The following is an 18,519-nucleotide window of genomic DNA, read 5'->3' on the forward strand; positions in this document are numbered from 1 at the left end:
GAAGAGGGTCATATGTTTAAAAAGTATGTATATACCCCTTTAAGTGTAAACTTTGTGAAACAGGGATAAATGTCTTTTGTTCCCATAAAAAATGGTAATATTACCTTGTACATATGAGGTGGTCAAGAAATATTTGTTAAATAATAACATCTATGCCTTTGTTATAACATATAGCACTTTTTCAAAGTACTTTCAGTTACAGTCTCTCAGTTTTCCTCCTCGAAATTTCCCATGTGATGGGAAAACATAGGTATTATATCCATTTAATGGAAGAAAAATTCAGTGTACAGACAACAATGCTTGAATGTATATACATGCCAAAAAATTACAACTGCATTAGAAACTATGTATAATAATGAACTGTTGAAGATTCTAGGGTGACTTTCCTTTAACCAATGTAGATGGTGGACAGAAGCTGAGATCCCACATCTTTATCAACTTCTCATTCACTCCTGAAACTAACAATTGAATGGGAGGAACCGTTTTCTCTAGCTGTGGGGATTGTTGTATTTATTTTCATTCTTGAATTGTTTCTCTTTCTTTATCCATTCAGAAACTCTAGATTTTCATTAATACAACATGGCCTTAAGTTGATTGGCATTAATAGCTGTAGCAAAGAACAGAGAGAGAATCTTGGCAGCAGGGCAACCAGCAATTAGAGAATTATTGCTCTTAGTCAAAGTACTACAGACTGCTTCAGTCTGCCTAGTCAAGAGGGAGCAGGAGATACTTCTTCCTCAGTCTACTAGAGCCATATTACAGGGATTTGTTGGGGTGGGGGCAATGGAGATTTAGTAATGTACTCTGCATGCCAGCCTACCCTCCATGTTGAAATTTGGGAGGTGCATCCCATTAATGCCAAGTGAACAGTAAAGGTAGGACCAAGGAGAATTTAATATATACTGCCTGTTGACAAATATTGGGTATTCATAGATACATTCTAATTTAATATTGAGTTAAAACTTATGGGCCCTTTGGAAAGATTTTGGAACATAACAGGAGGGAAACATTATAGTTGTAAAGGAAAATCTTACACCTGAGAACAGAATTAATAGCCTTATTTAAAGGTTAATAATTGATATGAGTAATAATGTCTGGAAAACAAAAATTCAATAGTACCCTCTGGTATAGGCTGAATTGTGTCTCCTCAAAACTCACCTGTTGAAGTCCTAACCCCACTGCTTCAGGATGTGACTATATTTGAATAGGACCTTTAAAGAAATAATTAAGTTAAAATGAGGTCATTAAGTTAGACCTTAATCCAATATGACTGGTGTCTTTATTAAAGTGGAAATTGGGATACAGACACGTACTAAAGGAAGCCCATGTGAAGACACAGGGAAAGACAACCATCTATGTATACTCCTCAGAGACGCTTCAGAAGAAACCAGCCCTGCCAATAGCTTGATCTTGGATTTCTCCAGAATAGAGAGAAATTTTTTTTTTTATTGTTTAAGCCTCCCTGCCTGTGGTTCTAGCAAAGTAATATGTGTTAGTTTGTTCAAATCAGTTAAAAGCAGGATCATCATGCCCAAAAGTTGAATCAAGGATATTAAAAATAACTTTTAGAACCTTTTCAAGAATGTATTTTTAGAAGAACAAAATGATAGAACACAAAAGGAAAATTTCTATATCTGTATCCTCTATACCTATGACAAATTGAGATAAGCCATTAAATCTTTTCCCTTTTCCTCCCCACATCTCCAAAAAAACCCATAAAACTAAAGGAGAAGAGATATTCAATAAGGGGAATCTTTCATCGAAGGTAAAGTAATTTGTAAATCATAAATGAAAGTGAAAATATTGGAAAGTAATTGTGTTCGTTTCTTATGACTATAGTAACAAAGTACCATGAACTTGGTGGTTAAAAACAACAGAAATTTATTTTCTCACACTTCTGGAGGCCAAAAGGCCATAATCAAAGTGTTAACAAGGCTATGTTCACTCCATAGTTGCTAAGGAAAGAACTGTTACTTACCTCTCTCCAGGTTTCTAGTAGCCTTTAGAATCTTAGCTTGCAGATACATATTGCTTCTTCACATGGTATTCTCCATTTGTGTCTTTTCATTGTCTTCCTTTCGTGTGCCTGTCTTTGTGAATGTATTTCCCCTTCTTATAAAGACACCAGTCGTATTGGATTAGGGCTCACTGTAATGACCTCATTTTAACCTGATTACATTTGTAAAGACCTTATTTTCGAATAAAGTCATATTCCGAGGTTCTGGGGGTTAGGGCTTTGACATATCTTTTGAGTGGGGCTCAACTTTACCCATAACATTGATGTATCAAAATGTTTCCAGTATTTATAATCTCTGTGTCATTGCTATTGTTTTTTCTTAAACTTTTCTGTTTTCCACAGTGGGCACGCATTGCTTTTATAATCTGAACAAATGTTATTCAAAAAATAAACAGGAAAAAAATTCCTTTTGTAAAAGTCTCATTTTTGAAATATTCTCTGCATTAGCTCCCAGTTTTTATGTTATGTAATTCTGTTAGGTTTAAATTGTTTTCTGATTCGGGAAGAGTCCATTTGCATTAATGTAACATTTAGCAATCTGTCATCTGCATAATTATACATCTGTGGTTGTAGGTAGGATAGATAAAAAAAACTCCCATCTTTGAATTAAAATAGTCTCTTAGCATTTGTTATCTGTAGAGAGCAGATTGGTGTTTTGGGTAAGAGGAGCACGATATGAATAAAGAAGGCATTGAGTAATAGGTATATGAGGAGTGTGACCACTATCAGTTACCCTTAAGACCTAAATTCCAAGGCCGTGAAAGTTTTTTTCACAACTGAAGCAAATAGGAGAAGCATCCTTGTTAGGCATCTATGAAGACTGTCTTTGTATTTTGATTAACTGCTAAGCTTTTCATTGGTTTTGTATGAGTTATTGGTTAATGTTCTTTAAAAGTCAAATGTGGTTTTATAAGTTTTTAAATGAACTTACTACTTTTTTTTTTTTTTTAAAGATTTGCCTGCAATGGATAACCCAGTGTTTTTGGAATTATTTAGATTGGATAGAAATCTGCCATTATATTGCTACTTGTGTTTTCCTTGGTCCCGATTATCAAGTGTATATCTGTATAGCTATATTCAAACATTTACAGCAAGACATTCTACAGCACACTCAGACTCAAGATCTGCAAGTTTTCCTAAAAGTAAGTATGTTTATATGGAGAGGAAAATATTGAGTTAATAGCTAACTTCGGTTGCTTAATTTTAGATACTTTTTCTAGGCACTCATTTAATCCTAAAAACCAATGCTGAGAGGTAGATATTATTATCCCCATTTTAGAGATGAGTAAACTGAGGCACAGAGTTAAGTTGCCCCAAACCATATAGCTGAAGTGGAACTTGAATATGAAATAAGCTGTCTGGATCCAACACTTTGTTTGTAACCCACATGCTATGCCAAAAAAGAAATATTTTAAAAATATTCCTATGGGCTATTTGGTCAATAAAAGTTTAATTTATTGGTTTGATACTTTTAAAATATATTTAATATAGTAATAATTTCGTATGCTTTCATATTTTTATAATATTTTTCTAAACTTCCATTTTTATAAAAGATTTTCATGAAAGATTATTTTATCATAGCACTCATTTTAAAAAGTTATCACCAAATGTGGTGCTACTTTTAAAAAAGATATAGTTACTGTCTCAATTACAATAATGTGATTTTGGAAGTTGGGGACTTTAGAAAGTGCATGAGATATAAATACATCCCAGTGTTCATTTCTTGGTGGAAATCCAGCTATTTGTTTAAAGTTAAGAATCTTTGAACTTAAAATGTTTCCTTATCCCTACTACCTTTGCCATCCCACAGGAACGCATATACATATATACACTAAAAACAACATTCATCATTTGCTAGGCTTTCTCTAGGTCAACAAACAGTTTCTATGTAAATTAATTTCATTATTTACCATTAAATACTTGCCAGGGTTTTTTTCCATTTAATGATATTTTTCTTTAAATAAATGTCATTGATCCTTTAAGATTGCCAAATTATCAAGCATTTTTATTTCATCAATTCAGAATTCAAAAGGTTTTAAACTTTCAATATATATCACCAGAAGTATAATCTTAGAAACAATCTTAATGAAAAAGTATGCTGAGAAAAATGATTGCACATGTAGAAGAAAAACTAAGATAGAAAAATAAAAGAATGCTCTCTAAGAGGTGATTTGGAATACAGGAAGTGTTAAGCAAATTGAAATTATGTTGAATACAAAATGTAGGTTCATTTTCAGTAAGGGACATTTTCGTCATCTATAGTGGTCAATTATAGGAATTTCAGAGTCTGAAATTTTCCTGTACTCATATCTGTCTGTATCCCCCTAACCTGTAATTCTCTAACATCTTATCCCACTTTAGTTTTTCTTACAGTTTTTATCACCATCTGAAAATTATTTTATATGTGTTTTTGTCTGTCTTCCCTGGTAAAATGTGTAAGTTCTATAAGGACCGTGACTTGGTCTATTTCATTTACTGATGTATTTTCAACAATATATCAAACAATAATACCTGGTACATAATAGGTATTCAATATGTATTTGTTGATAGTGTAAGTAAATAATGTAAATAAATAAATGGGAAAGATGAATAAACTTTGTTTTATTCACATCGAATAACAAACATTACTAAATTCATTAAGTGCTTACCGCTTATTTTTCTTCCTATCAAAAGCATAATCTTTAAATTTGATTAATGTTGATTTACAGTTTCATCTCTCTTTTGACTATTTGAGGAAAAAATTATAATAGAGTTTGCAAATGGTAACTTCTTTAAATGTGTCCCAAACCATTCTCCATTGTGTTTTCAGCATAATGCTATCAGTTTAAAACTAAAGGATTTTAAATGGGGAGAGCAGATTATGACCTAAGCCTCTGTTAAATTACTAAAATTTGAATAGTGTTGGTTTAAATCCAAACTAAGAACATGTAGGCAAGGAATTAATTTTAGCATGTGTCCTAGAACTAACCTTACTTTTTGCCCTTATTGTTTTCATTTATCTGAGAGATTAGAAAAATGCTTTTTTGATTGATAGCATGACTTGACTTTTGTTGTTTTATTTTCAGTGGATAGGTGTCAAAATTCACTGTTCTCTTTTGATGGGCACTCATTTTTCTTGTGAGATAAACTCTGGTATCGTGTATTTAAATATATATTTACATATCCCTTTAACTACTCCATTTGGCCCTGAAATAGTCTTTTGTCTGCAAAGTATATAAATATATGTACAGCATTTTTCACTTATTCATATAATAACCAATAACGAAGTATTGATTAATGAACTGATTTTATTTTGCCTACCCAAAAAACATCCCCTGTCAAAAATACACACATTATTTAAGAATTCCTCATTCAACTGAAGGTATAGAGATTGAACCTTGGAAATTATGTTTTACACTTTCTTATTCAAAATCTCAGATTTGTGCAAAGGGAGAAAAGACTTATCAATAATTCTTTAAATAGGCCAGGCACAATGGCTCACACCTGTAATCCCAGCATCTTGGAAGGTCAAGGCGAGTGGATAGCTTGAACCCAGGAGTTTGAGACCAGCCTGGGCAACATGGCAAAACCCCATCTCTACCAAAAAGAAAGTACAAAAATTATCTGGGTGTGATGGCACGCACCTGTAGTCACAGCTACTGAGGAGGCTGAGGTGGGAGGATCAATTGAGCCCAGGAGGTCGAGGCTGCAGTGAACCATGATCATACCACTGCACTCCAGCTTGGGCTACAGAACAAGACCCTGTCTCAAAAAAACAATTCCCCATGTAACTGCATACCACAGCCATAACAATATTCTTGTATAGATTATTTAATCACATTATCCCCTTGCTCTACAGATTTAATAATGATTGCTTCCAGGAAGAATGAAGATAAAGTAGAACAAGATACTTTTACTTTTTATTGTATATATTTATGTGGGCTTTATTTTATATTTGAGGAATGAGCTCATGCTTCTTTTATCATAAAACTATTTTTAAGAAGAAATTGAATATATAAAAATAAATAGATCAAACATCTGACTGTTATAAATGGGTTCAAATAATCAGACCTAATTGAATTCATTTTCAAAATATTTAAAACCACAAATATGTTATGCTTTCAGTTATAATCAGTTATCTTGAGAAACTGAAGATATGCAATTCTTTTCCTGATTTAAATTTCATGTATTGAGATAAAATGACATGATAAAAGCATTGTTTTAGAAATAAAAATCTGTGTGCAATATTCAGTATCAAGAAAATATCAGTCCATTTGTAGTCACTTTGGTTTAGGCTCAAGATTTTAAATCAGGTAATTGAGAGTATGGACTCATTGCCTACATTTCTTACAGCTCACTGAAGAGCTCTTCATGATTCCAAATCAATATATGAAAAAGATAAGTTAGAATTTCTTGGATCAGAAGGTGGTGTGAACAGTAATAGGCAGAACAGGTTTATGGGGGAAAGAAAAACTTACTTTTCCTCTTCAGATTAAACCGCTGAAATACTAGATTAGATGAGCGCCATGGGTATGAGTTGATATCAACAAAACATTGTCTGATTGTTTCACAGTATCCTTGTAGACACAACTAGAATGTGGACTGGATATTAGAGCAGTTAAGTGCATCATTTTCATGCTGTGGTGATTAATGGATTAGTACCGAGCTAGACGGCAGCCTCTGAAGATATGCTGAAGAAAGAGCTCAGTCCTTGGGCCCAGAATTCTGAACATTTTTATCTGTGACAGATGATGGTTCAGAAAGTCCGTAGATATTGTAATTCCAAGGAGAAAAACATTCAACAAAGTAAATATTCTGTAATTTTCCAGCAAGCTGGAAAGTCTTAAGTTCATTCTTCCTTCATTCTTTCAACTCATCTGTAGCTTGCACACACACACACACACACACACAAGCAGGTTTAGTGACAGTTTAGTTTAATAGTAGTTCATATGTGGATGTCCTAGTGTTTTAGTGAGCTGTGTTGTATTCCTGCTAACATGCTAATAGGCTGTCAGCAATCTTGGCTTTAGTTTGTGAATTCAACCTGGGGACAAACTTCACTGAAATACCAGCCTAGAAAAAGTTGCCTTTGTGTGAAAATCAGGCTGTGAAGGCTCAAACTACTTAATTAAAATGCTTCAACTAAATCCTGCATATTATGACAAAATCAATTTATAATTATGAAAAAATCAGATTAATTTCAACCCAATCAGTAAATTGTCAAGAGGGATTTTTTGTTGGTGCTATTGCAGCTGCTATTACCAGAGAATGTTGACAGGGTGAGAAATGAAGATCAGACTGAGAAAATCTGGTTGAATACTAAGCTTTTATAAGATAAAAGTATACGGCCGGGCGCGGTGGCTCAAGCCTGTAATCCCAGCACTTTGGGAGGCCGAGACGGGTGGATCACGAGGTCAGGAGATCGAGACCATCCTGGCTAACACAGTGAAACCCCGTCTCTACTAAAAAATACAAAAAAACTAGCCGGGCGAGGTGGCGGGCGCCTGTAGTCCCAGCTACTTGGGAGGCTGAGGCAGGAGAATGGCCTGAACCCGGGAGGCGGAGCTTGCAGTGAGCTGAGATCCGGCCACTGCACTCCAGCCAGGGGGACAGAGTGAGACTCCGTCTCAAAAAAAAAAAAAAAAAGATAAAAGTATACATAATATTAAAAACATCTGAGCAAATATTTTAAAGGTATTTAGTACAGTGTCAACTGTTTTGCAGATATGTTTTCTGCATTGTCCTTATATTAGTTGATTCTATCTGGTTTCACATTCTGACTTTGTCACTCACTGTGTGAGCTTGGGTATGTTGCTTAGACTTTTATGCTTATTTCTTCATCACATAGGGTTGTGGAAGAATTAAATGAGATGATATTTGTAAAATACTTTTTTTTAGACCATTATCTGGAACATAGTAAGTACTTAAAAAAACTTAGCAGTTACTAAGTTTCTACATCTCTCTACTAGATTCTTTTTATTTATTTGTTAAAGAAGAAGATATGTAGAGAATACAAGCAAAGGAAACAGGATTTTCTAAGTGCATAGCTACACTTTGGTGTACTTTTGCTCCCATTTTTCTCCAGCTCCTGAGACTTCTTAAGATGTCATATAATAGTAATACCTGTCAATGACATTACCTTCACACCTTGGTCAGAAATATCCTCGTATACTGTTTCTGATCAGGACCTATTCTCTCATTAACCTGGCCAAGACTAAGTCAAGTCTCTGGTACAATCACATATTTCCAAGTACCCTTCAGCCGAGTTTAAATCTTCAAGAACTACATACTCTGTCCTGAATCTCTAAGAACTTCATATTCTATCCAGAATTACAAACACTATATAAACTCCCTGATCCTAAGGATCACTTAAGGTACTTACGAAAGTTAATGTATTTAGACTCCTTCCCAGATCTGTTAATTCAGAATTTATTTGGCCGAGGCATGAGTTGTCAGATTGTAGTAGAAAATCTCAAGTAGCTTGAAAACCTTTAGAATACATAAAACTGTGACCTTTGGAGCTTGTTAATAAATCAGAATCCAGAATGCCAATGCCAAGGATTCAAAAATTTTAGGGACTGCATCCAAGAGTTTCTAATTTTACTGAACACCCCAGAAGGAACATACTGGAAGAAACATTGCTTACCAGTTGTTTATGTTTCTATCACTTTGATCAAGAAGATTTTATACACACACACACATATACACATACATATATATACACACGCACATAATAGGAAAGACACGACACACAAAAAGATTATCTCTAGTAAGGGTAAAGAGTAGAACTATATTCATAAATCCTTCTCTCAAGACTTCATGTCTAAAACACCAAAAGCAACGGCAGCAAAAGCCAAAATTGATAAATGGGATCTAATTAAACTAAAGAGCTTCTGCACAGCAAAAGAAACTACCATCAGAGTGAACAGTCAACCTACAGAATAGGAGAAAGTTTTTGCAATCTACTCATCTGACAAAGGGCTAATATCCAGAACCTACAAATAACTCAAACAAATTTACGAGAAAAAAACAAACAACCCCATCAAAAAGTGGGCAAAGGATATGAACAGACATTTCTCAAAAGAAGACATTCATACAGCCAACAGACACATGAAAAAATGCTCATCATCACTGGCCATCAGAGAAATGCAAATCAAAACCACAATGAGATACCATCTTACATCAGTTAGAATGGCGATCATTAAAAAGTCAGGAAACAACAGGTGCTGGAGAGGATATTCAGAAATAGGAACACTTTTACACTGTTGGTGGGATTGTAAACTAGTTCAACCATTATGGAAAACAGTATGGCGATTCCTCAAGGATCTAGAACTAGATGTACCATATGACCCAGCCATCCCATTACTGGGTATATACCCAAAGGATTATAAATCATGCTGCTATAAAGACACATGCACACGTATGTTTATTGCGGCACTATTCACAATAGCAAAGACTTGGAATCAACCCAAATGTCCATCAGTGACAGACTGGATTAAGAAAATGTGGCACATATACACCATGGAATACTATGCAGCCATAAAAAAGGATGAGTTTGTGTCCTTTGTAGGGACATGGATGCAGCTGAAAACCATCATTCTTAGCAAACTATCACAAGAACAGAAAACCAAACACTGCATGTTCTCACTCATAGGTGGGAACTGAACAATGAGATCACTTGGACTCGGGAAGGGGAACATCACACACCGAGGCCTATCATGGGGAGGGGGAAGCAGGGAGGGATTACATTGGGAGTTATACCTGATGTAAATGACGAGTTGATGGGTGCTGACGAGTTGATGGGTGCAGCACACCAACATGGCACAAGTATACATATGTAACAAACGTGCACGTTATGCACATGTACCCTAGAACTTAAAGTATAATAATAATAATAATTAATTTAAAAAAAGAGCTTTCTATATGAGATTTGACATTAATGCAAATCTTCAACTTTTGTTCAGTGTATGTTAAGTTCTATACTTTTTGTGGTAATTTTTTATTCTATATGCCTCATAATGTTATTAATATAAGTCAGCTCTTCCAGTTTAACCCACTCAAAGTAACTTACCTTACCCTTTTTTCTCCATAAAGAGCTATTATATTTTAAAAATCATCATTTTGCAAGGGCATTAATAATTAAATATTTAGGAAAGAATATATCAGAGAATATCTAAACTTGGTCCTGAATGCATAAACCAGGGTATACCATGTTAGCACACTTGATCTTTTTATGCTTTTTATCTGTTTACTACTACAAAAGAACTTATCTTCAATTCAGATTTTAAGCTCACATGGCTTGCAGTAGTTCTAAAAAAATTCTGCTAAAAATTGGTATCTTCAGTATTTTTGCAAACATCAAGTAATGCAAATAACTTTTGAAAGTATTGGTATAGCTTTCTTTCCAAAATAGGTACATTTTTGAAGTTGCAAGAAAAGCCAGTAACATCCTAATATTTTAGATAAATGGTTCCCTTATATTCATGGCAAGGGGTTGAGGAGCAGAGACTGGAGTCAGTAATCCTTGATAGGCCGACCCATGCCTAACATCATATGTCTGTAGTGTGATCAAGAAAATGTAGCCGAGCCACTTCAAAGACCATCAGTAATAAAAATGTGTTCTCATTATTTATAACCACTATGAATATCTTGAATGCTTATTGTATGCCACACACTGGTCGAAGGGCTTTACAGGTATGGCTCATTCACTCATGGATTTATTCAACTATTTATTGTTCAACAGCTGTGAGCGAAGTACTGTTTTTGTCACAGGGCAGGATGTCTCTGCCCACGTTGAACTTAAATTCTCCTGGAAGTCTAATAAATGAACAAAAACATAATATCTTAAGTACTATAGACCTTATTGTATTGATAATAAGGAAATCAAACATGGTGGAGGAGTCTAAGGTACCAGTCAGATAAAGATGCCAGGTAAGACCACCCTTGATGGGGTAAACAGACACCTAAATGAAGCAAAAGAAAAAGTCATGCAAAGACTTCCTAGGCAAAAGCCTGCTTAAATAGGAATAAAGGCAAGTGCAAGATCTCAGAGGTCAGAATGAGCTGGCTCACTTACAGAGTGTCAAGAAGACCACTGTGGCCAGAGCAAGGTGAAGAAATAAGAAAGGTAAGAGATGAGACAGGACCAAATCATATAAGGTACTCTAATCTATGGTAAGAAGTTCAGATTTCAGAATATTTAATCCAGAGAGCAATCGTATGATATTATTGTCCACATTTAACACATGAAAAAATGAGGCTTAGAGTCAATAAACTTACCCAAGTTCATACATCTAGTAACTAACATAGAAGAATTCAAACCCTTTCATTTGATCTGAATCCAAATCCAGTGTCCCTTTACTAGTCTGGTATTTTAATAAATATCCTAGATTCAGTGGTCCCAAATCAAATGCTCTCAATAGTTAAAACAGACGAATGCATATTTGAAATTTGAAACTGGACTTCTATACACAAAGGAGAGAGGGATACTACATATATACTATATTATATAATGTTGAATACATCCAACATTGTGGTTTAGAATGGGAATTTTTAATACTTTTGGATGATTCAGCATTTGAAACTCAGAATTAATGAAGGCAGCAAATTGTTAAAAACAAAGCAGTTGAATAGCATCAGATACAACAAATGAAATGCAATAAGCTCAAAATAAACTTCCTAACTAAAACTTAAATCACTCTAGTAGTAATCTATTAAAAAAATTTCTGGAGCAAATACTACACTGTTAATATAAAGCAGAATAGTGTTATTACCTTATGTAATTAATGTGTCTGCTACTTAAAAAATCGGGGCATTCATATTTTTATGTAGAGTTTGATATACTTTGGTCTATAAATGAAATGATAATGAAGGAGTATTCTGAGGAAATAGTCTGTTATAACTTGAATGATAAGCTGGCAGTCTAAATGGTCCTATTACAAGTAAAAGTTATCCACTAAAAGGGCCATTAGAGAACATTTAGGATGAGATGAAAAAATATTCTACTTTGAAGACAAAATGTAAAATGTAGATATTTTGGAATTTTATTCAGAGCTAAAATTGCCTACAAATTTTCATTAATGAACTATATCATTTGAAAACACTCCTTTTTAAATGTGAATTAAATTTTTTCTCTTATGAAATAAGACGTTAATAGCCTTATGTGTCATTTTTATGGGTATCTCTTTGGTATAGTTATCAGGGCATTTACAATTAATGTTTAAAATGGAAACCATGATTTCAAAAAATGCATTCTGAGAAAAAAATATATTTAAATTGAGTTATAACTATGGCTGTCCCTAGGTGGTTTTTATTAAAGTGAAACAATAATTAAAAGATGTTGAATAGATATTGCTTATTTTTTGCCCAGAAATGAGTTGTTAGAGATTTGTTCAAGTACTGTCATCTCCTATTATAATTCATATTTAATGCACAATAATATTCCTTTGAAAATAATGAATATGTCCTGAAACAGTTCTTCTGCCATTGGATCTTTGGATCTTTAGTCTCTGGTTAGAATAACACATTACTGTAATTCCTCCCCATCTTAGGTATAGTTTTAGTGAAGAGGTAGTTAAAGCCACGTCACACATCATTTGAATGAAATGAATGGATAAATTCATAATTGTTCCACGACTATAACAATAACTGTTTAAAATGAGTTCTTGAACAGTAGGGTTGTTCTTACTCTGATCCTATTTTTCCCCAAAGAAAAAAGTGAAATATTTTTGATAGGACAGGAATTTACAAAGACCCAGTATTTCTGCTATTCCTAAGATTAAAATATTCCCTTTGGCTCAGTTACTTATACATAAAATCAGAGACATGATATACACCTCAGTTGTCAACATTTTAGGGCAGGGCTGTTCTCACTCATCTTCATGTCTTCAGTGCTAATCAAGAACCTTACGTATAATAAAAGAATGAATGAGTGAAGAAGTGAAAGAAGGATTGAAATAATTTCACAATTATCTTAAGATTAGAGCTCAGATACTTATGTTGGAAGTTATTTGTTCTACCCTTAATGGTATTAAGTATATAACCACACCGTTTCATTTCTTCAGCTATAATGTCAGCCTTGTAGATCAGTCGTTAGTTTTTTAGAATGTCCCGACTAATCTTTCCCTCAAACTATGTAGATTTTTTGTGATGATGGCAAAATAAGGATAAAGTTACATCAAGTTATATGCAAGCTGTGAATGATTACTGCCCGTAAGTGACAAGTGGTATCTGAAGCCTTTAAAAACATCTGTTCTCATTGAGATTGTGTAATGTTTTCCTATTTCTGTATTGAGGTTTCTTCTCTGTAAACTGCCTCTAACACCGTATCTGGTATATGATATGCATTGTCTTTTATTCTTTGGGGTTGCTTTTTTTTTTTCTTGTTATAGTAATTCTTGCCTTTAAACTATAAACTCCTGAAAGGCATGAATTTTCCAAAGTTTTTGTAACCTCCAAAACTTCTAACGTTGTAAATATTAATTACACTGAATCAAAGATGACTTTTCTTCTGCATATTTTGTTTTGCCTTGAGTGTAGGTACTGCGTAAATAGTATTTGGAGGTACTAAAAGGAATGGTCATAAAATTCCCTAAAAAACACTAAAATGTTAAATGGGTGTTCTTACTGTTTATTTTTGAGTGCCTCGTTTGGAACACTAACCATTAAATTCCAAATTAGTATAGATGTGCATAGTATCAACATTAGTAATTGCAGATTCTTGGAGGTTTTATGGACAGTAGCTTATACAACAGATTTCTTGCACTATTATGATATCCTTTGGTAGAAAGGCTTCAGGGTCTTTAATAATTACAAGTCTGAACAATCATTGTATAACATACTATTTTTAAAATTAGGAAGATTTCCTTATCTGCCTTTTTTTTTTTTTTTTTTTTTTTGGTAGCTGTAAATCATTTTTGGTTTTGAAAATAGAAAACCTTATTTGAGGGGGACATATAGTTTCTTCCTGTCATATATATACACAGCTCACTAAATAAAAAGCAATTACACATTTACTGGCAACATAAACAGCCCACCCCCATCTATAGCTGAAAATAAATGGTATATCAGTTATTTAAAATTCATTAACTTGGAATTGTGAGTCTTACCCAAGTAAATTTTCCCTTTATAACTTTTGGCAGGAAGAAGCACTGCATGGGTTTCGAGTGAGTGAGTATTTTGAATACATGGAAATTTTGGAACAAAACTACCGAACAGTGCTGCTGAGAGACATGCGGAACATTAGACTGCAGAGCACATAGATCATGAGGCACACAGTTTAAATTTATGTTTTGTTTATTTTTAAAGGCAACAGGGGGGCTTGTTTTCTGTGTCTGTAACAACATATACTTTGTGAATATACATACTGTAAATACTGAGAGGTTTTGAATATAATGATATATTTAAGTAGGTATGAGCTCAATTTGTGAATTCATTTTTGTAAGTTTGTTGTTTTGTAAGGTTATTATAGAATCAGATCTAGCTTACTTACAGTTCTTATTCATATTTAAGAGTCAGTCCTGGCCGTGCACAGTGGCTCATGCCTGTAATCCCATCATGAGGTGGGCGGATCACGAGGTCAAGAGATCGAGACCATCCTGGCCAACATGGTGAAACCTCGTCTCTGCTAAAAATACAAAAATTAGCTGGGTGTGGTGGTGTCCGTGTAGTCCCAGCTGCTCAGGAGGCTGAGGCAGGAGAATCGCTTGAACCCGGGAGGCAGAGGTTGCAGTGAGCCAAGATCATGCCACTGTATTCCAGCCTGGTGACAGAGTAAGACTCGTCTCAAAAGAAAAAAAAAAAAAAAGGCCAACCTACATCTCCTTCTTGATTCAAATGATTAAAATATTTTTTCCAGTGAGTTTGGAAAGGAGAAGTAATAGTGTAAATAATATTTTGACTAGCTGCAGAAAGCCCATAAGACAGGAAAAGACAGTATTTCTTGCATTCTTTATGTCTGTACATATAAAGGAAAACAGACAAAACCACAACTGCTTCTTTTACATGTGAAAGAACAATGATATTATTTATCCATGGCAAGTGGTAGAAAGACTGTTGTCCTTTTACATAATTGTTTTTTAGGAGTTGCTTTTGATACCTATATCAATGTATAATTCTTTGTTTGAAATGAAGTCTTTACATGGTTCATTGAAGAGACAGATTGGTTATTTCATACTGATAAGCATTCTACTCCTATTTGTTATGCATTTTCCTTAGTGATAGATTTTACTTGTACTGAACCTGAAAATATAAAGGAGAATACATTTGTAAATTATTTCAAATGGCCAACACTGTGATTTGTTTTATTTAAATAGAAGTCTCTGTACCAGTAAGATTAATACAGTATGTGAATGTCTATTTTTTATATCATAACTCACAATGAACATATGAAAGATAATACATGAATATATTACATTATTCATTTTTAGACATAAGTTTATTTCAAGAAATTTTTCTAATTGTAGATGTTGTTTTTTATTCTTTCCTTGTATCTAAATATAAATCAACCATTAAAATCGTTCTAACTTTAACCTTGCTTTTTTTTTTCCTTTTCAACTAAAAGTGGATCATTCACAAACTAAGTTTTTCATTCAGCATGATCAAATAACTGGTACTATACAGTTTTCAATTTAGTAATATTTAGGCCATTGCAATATCAGCCTTCCAAAATCAAGTTTTATGCTGTAAATGCCAACAATAGCTTCTCAGTAATAGTGTTCCTAAAGGGCATTGTAAAGTTGAGAAAAGTAATTTGAGCAAGTTAATTTGACATATTGCACACTTTCACTTTGGCCGATGTGAGTTAAAAGAGAGTCATAGATGACTCAGAATACCAAGCTTTGTCTACTTTCAAACTTAATTTTGAAAAGCTGTTCCATGGAAGCTGTAATACTTGTTTATGGTTCCATTTCTTCCCATTCTTTCCCTGGGTTATTGTTATGGGTCCTAAGAATCGTGCAGCTTTATTTCTTTTTATAATTGCGTACACAATAGTTGAAAATACAAATGGAGAAGAATGAACTGTAATTTAATTTTATATTGTCCATTGGTGATTTTCATTGGAAACTGAGGTAAGATCTAAATTCTAACAATTGCATTTTGGAAAAAAAAATAACTTCAGGTAGAGCTAGAAGGTTTTCATCTTCATTTGACATATAAATGTCTTATGAACAATGACCTAGCAGTTTGTTTGGTGAAAGAAAATTTAAAATATAATAGGTTGTGTAGCTGTCATTATGAGTTATTTTTATGCTTATTTTTAGGGTACCCTTTAGAACAGTCATACCCTGTCATGCCCCTTGGTTTTATTTTTAATTATTTAAAATGTAAGTCCTTAGACTTTATTTCTAATTTGTGGAGGGGTAACTCATACATTTTATAGGATTCAATTACAATAAAATATATATTATGGTATAATGTAAAAAGGTTTATGAAAAAATTAAAATATAAAAATATTTGAATATCTGCTTTCAAGATTTCAGATTTTTAGTTCTATCCCCTCATAATACTCTCCTAAAGTATCTCTGGAGGTAAAATAAGCCTCAGAAATTCATCTGAACTTTCAAACAAGGTTCTACATAAATTTGCCATTAGTAAATAGTGATGCACTCTCGTTTGAATTTCCAATTTTCAGATATTAAATTTTGTTGTTTATTCATTAAGCAGATATGTTTTAAGGGTTACACATATAATGAAATATTTTAAATATTCAAGATAGCACAATAAATGATATACAGCATCTCATAGAGTTCACAGTCAGCATGGGGAGATGAATTTTAAAACCATGGAAAAGTAGTGTTAAAGATGTCAAAAGAGAATTGACCTCCGGATGTGATGACCTTGATAAGAGTAGTTCTGATTAAGTAAGTGCGGGCGAAAGTTTGATTGGATTGGGTTTAAATGATGCTGAGAGGAGAGATTTTAGAAACTGCTCTTCCTAGGAATATTGCTGTAATGGGTGAAATAGGAATGGCAGCTAATGCAGACTAGGACCAAAAGGTACTTTTTGTTTGTTTGTTTTTGTGCATGTGTTTTGTTTTTGAAATACAAAATGGAAACATGTTTTTATTTGGATGGAAATGATGCAGTAGAGAAGGAAAAATTGATGGTAGAGAGGAAGAGCTGGAGTAAATGTCATGAATAGATGTAAGGGGAATGGGATTTAATGAATAAGTAGTGGAATTAGCCTTTGCTAGGAGCATGGACACTGCATTTAAAGTAACAGAAGAGGAAACAGAATAAATGGGCACAGACATAGGGTAGGCATTTGTGGAATTCTTTTTTTTCTCAGTGATGTAGGAAACAAGGTCATCTACTAAAAATTAGAATAGTAAAAACTTTGGTAGTTTTCAGGAGATGAGAGTATGTGAAATAATTGCCAAAGAGTGAATGGAATAGGAAAGTAAGTGTTATTGTGATTTACTGGTCATGAGATGAGTTAGCAAAGTTTTATGTTTTTCTCCAGCTACCTTACACTGTGCATAGGTTGGCAAGGAGTAAGTGGTGAGTTGGGTTTAACTAGGGTTTTGCTTTAGCCAAGAGAATACACTAAGCAAGGAAGGGCACAAGGGAGTTGATGTTATATGCAAGTTTTTATAATATTGTGACTGTAGTATTTAAGCTGGATCAAAAGGGAAGTGGAGACAAGAGGGTGGATATGTATGATACAGTGAAAAGTTGATAGGATCAATTGATTGTCGGTTCTTATGTATTGAAAGATTATTTGATTTGGAATCCTCCAGAGAGGAAGGTGAAATGATTAGACCTAACAGTTGTTAAGTAAAATGCTTAAAATTGAGATTTTAGAAAGGGTTGACCATGAGAATGAACAACTAGAGGAAAGAAGAGAGATGAGATTATGTGAATAAAGGAAGTCAAGGAGCTGAGGTTTTGGTTTTGGAAGAATTATCTTTTTGGATACTGGAGTTACCAAAATTGTGACAAGGAATTATTTTGAATAGCTTGAAAATGAGCCAAAAGCTCACATCTTCAAGGGTTGGTCTAGAAAGAAAAAAATGACAAGAGGACATCTGAGATGCAAAAATAGATGGAAACAGGGCCGGGCGCGGTGGCTCACGCCTGTAATCCCTGCACTTTGGGAAGCCGAGGCGGGCAGATCACGAGGTCAGGAGATCGAGACCATCCTGGCTAACACGGTGAAACCCTGTCTCCACTAAAAATACAAAAAAATTAGCCGGGCGCAGTGGTGGACGTCTGTGGTCCCAGCTACTCGGGAGCCTGAGGCAGGATAATGGCGTGAACCCGGGAGGCGGAACTTGCAGTGAGCCGAGATCGCGCCACTGCACTCCAGCCTCAGGGACAGAGTGAGACGCTGCCTAAAAAAGAAAAAAAAAAAAAAAAGGTGGAAACCAAAGGCAATGGTACATAATCATTATGTTAAAGTAGTATCTAATTTGTTAATAAAACATATCTAATTTATTTGAGGCCTTTGATTAGTCTGGCACTTCTTACACATAAAGTATAAGTCACAAAAGAAAAAATTGTTACATTTTATGTACTTCTTT

General features: G+C 34.0%; 1 protein-coding gene across 8 annotated transcripts in view; it reads left to right on the plus strand.

Moving 5' to 3' along the window:
• Positions 1-15,280, plus strand: part of TBC1D32 (TBC1 domain family member 32) — a 225,932-nt gene extending 210,652 nt beyond the window's left edge. For 6 of the 8 annotated variants that reach the window (XM_017958364.3, XM_017958362.2, XM_031667462.1 and 3 more), the window contains 2 exons: positions 2,971-3,159; positions 14,137-14,411. In XM_017958364.3, the coding sequence (XP_017813853.2) occupies positions 2,971-3,159; positions 14,137-14,256 (309 nt within the window). In that variant the 3' untranslated portion in view covers positions 14,257-14,411. Of the gene's footprint in view, positions 1-2,970; positions 3,160-14,136 lie in introns of all 8 variants that reach the window. The other 2 variants (XM_017958365.2, XM_031667461.1) reach the window with 1 other exon arrangement.
• Positions 15,281-18,519: the final 3,239 nt, after the last annotated feature.

This window comes from Papio anubis, chromosome 6, assembly GCF_008728515.1.
Source record: "Papio anubis isolate 15944 chromosome 6, Panubis1.0, whole genome shotgun sequence".
NCBI classification, from domain to species: Eukaryota; Metazoa; Chordata; class Mammalia; order Primates; family Cercopithecidae; genus Papio; species Papio anubis.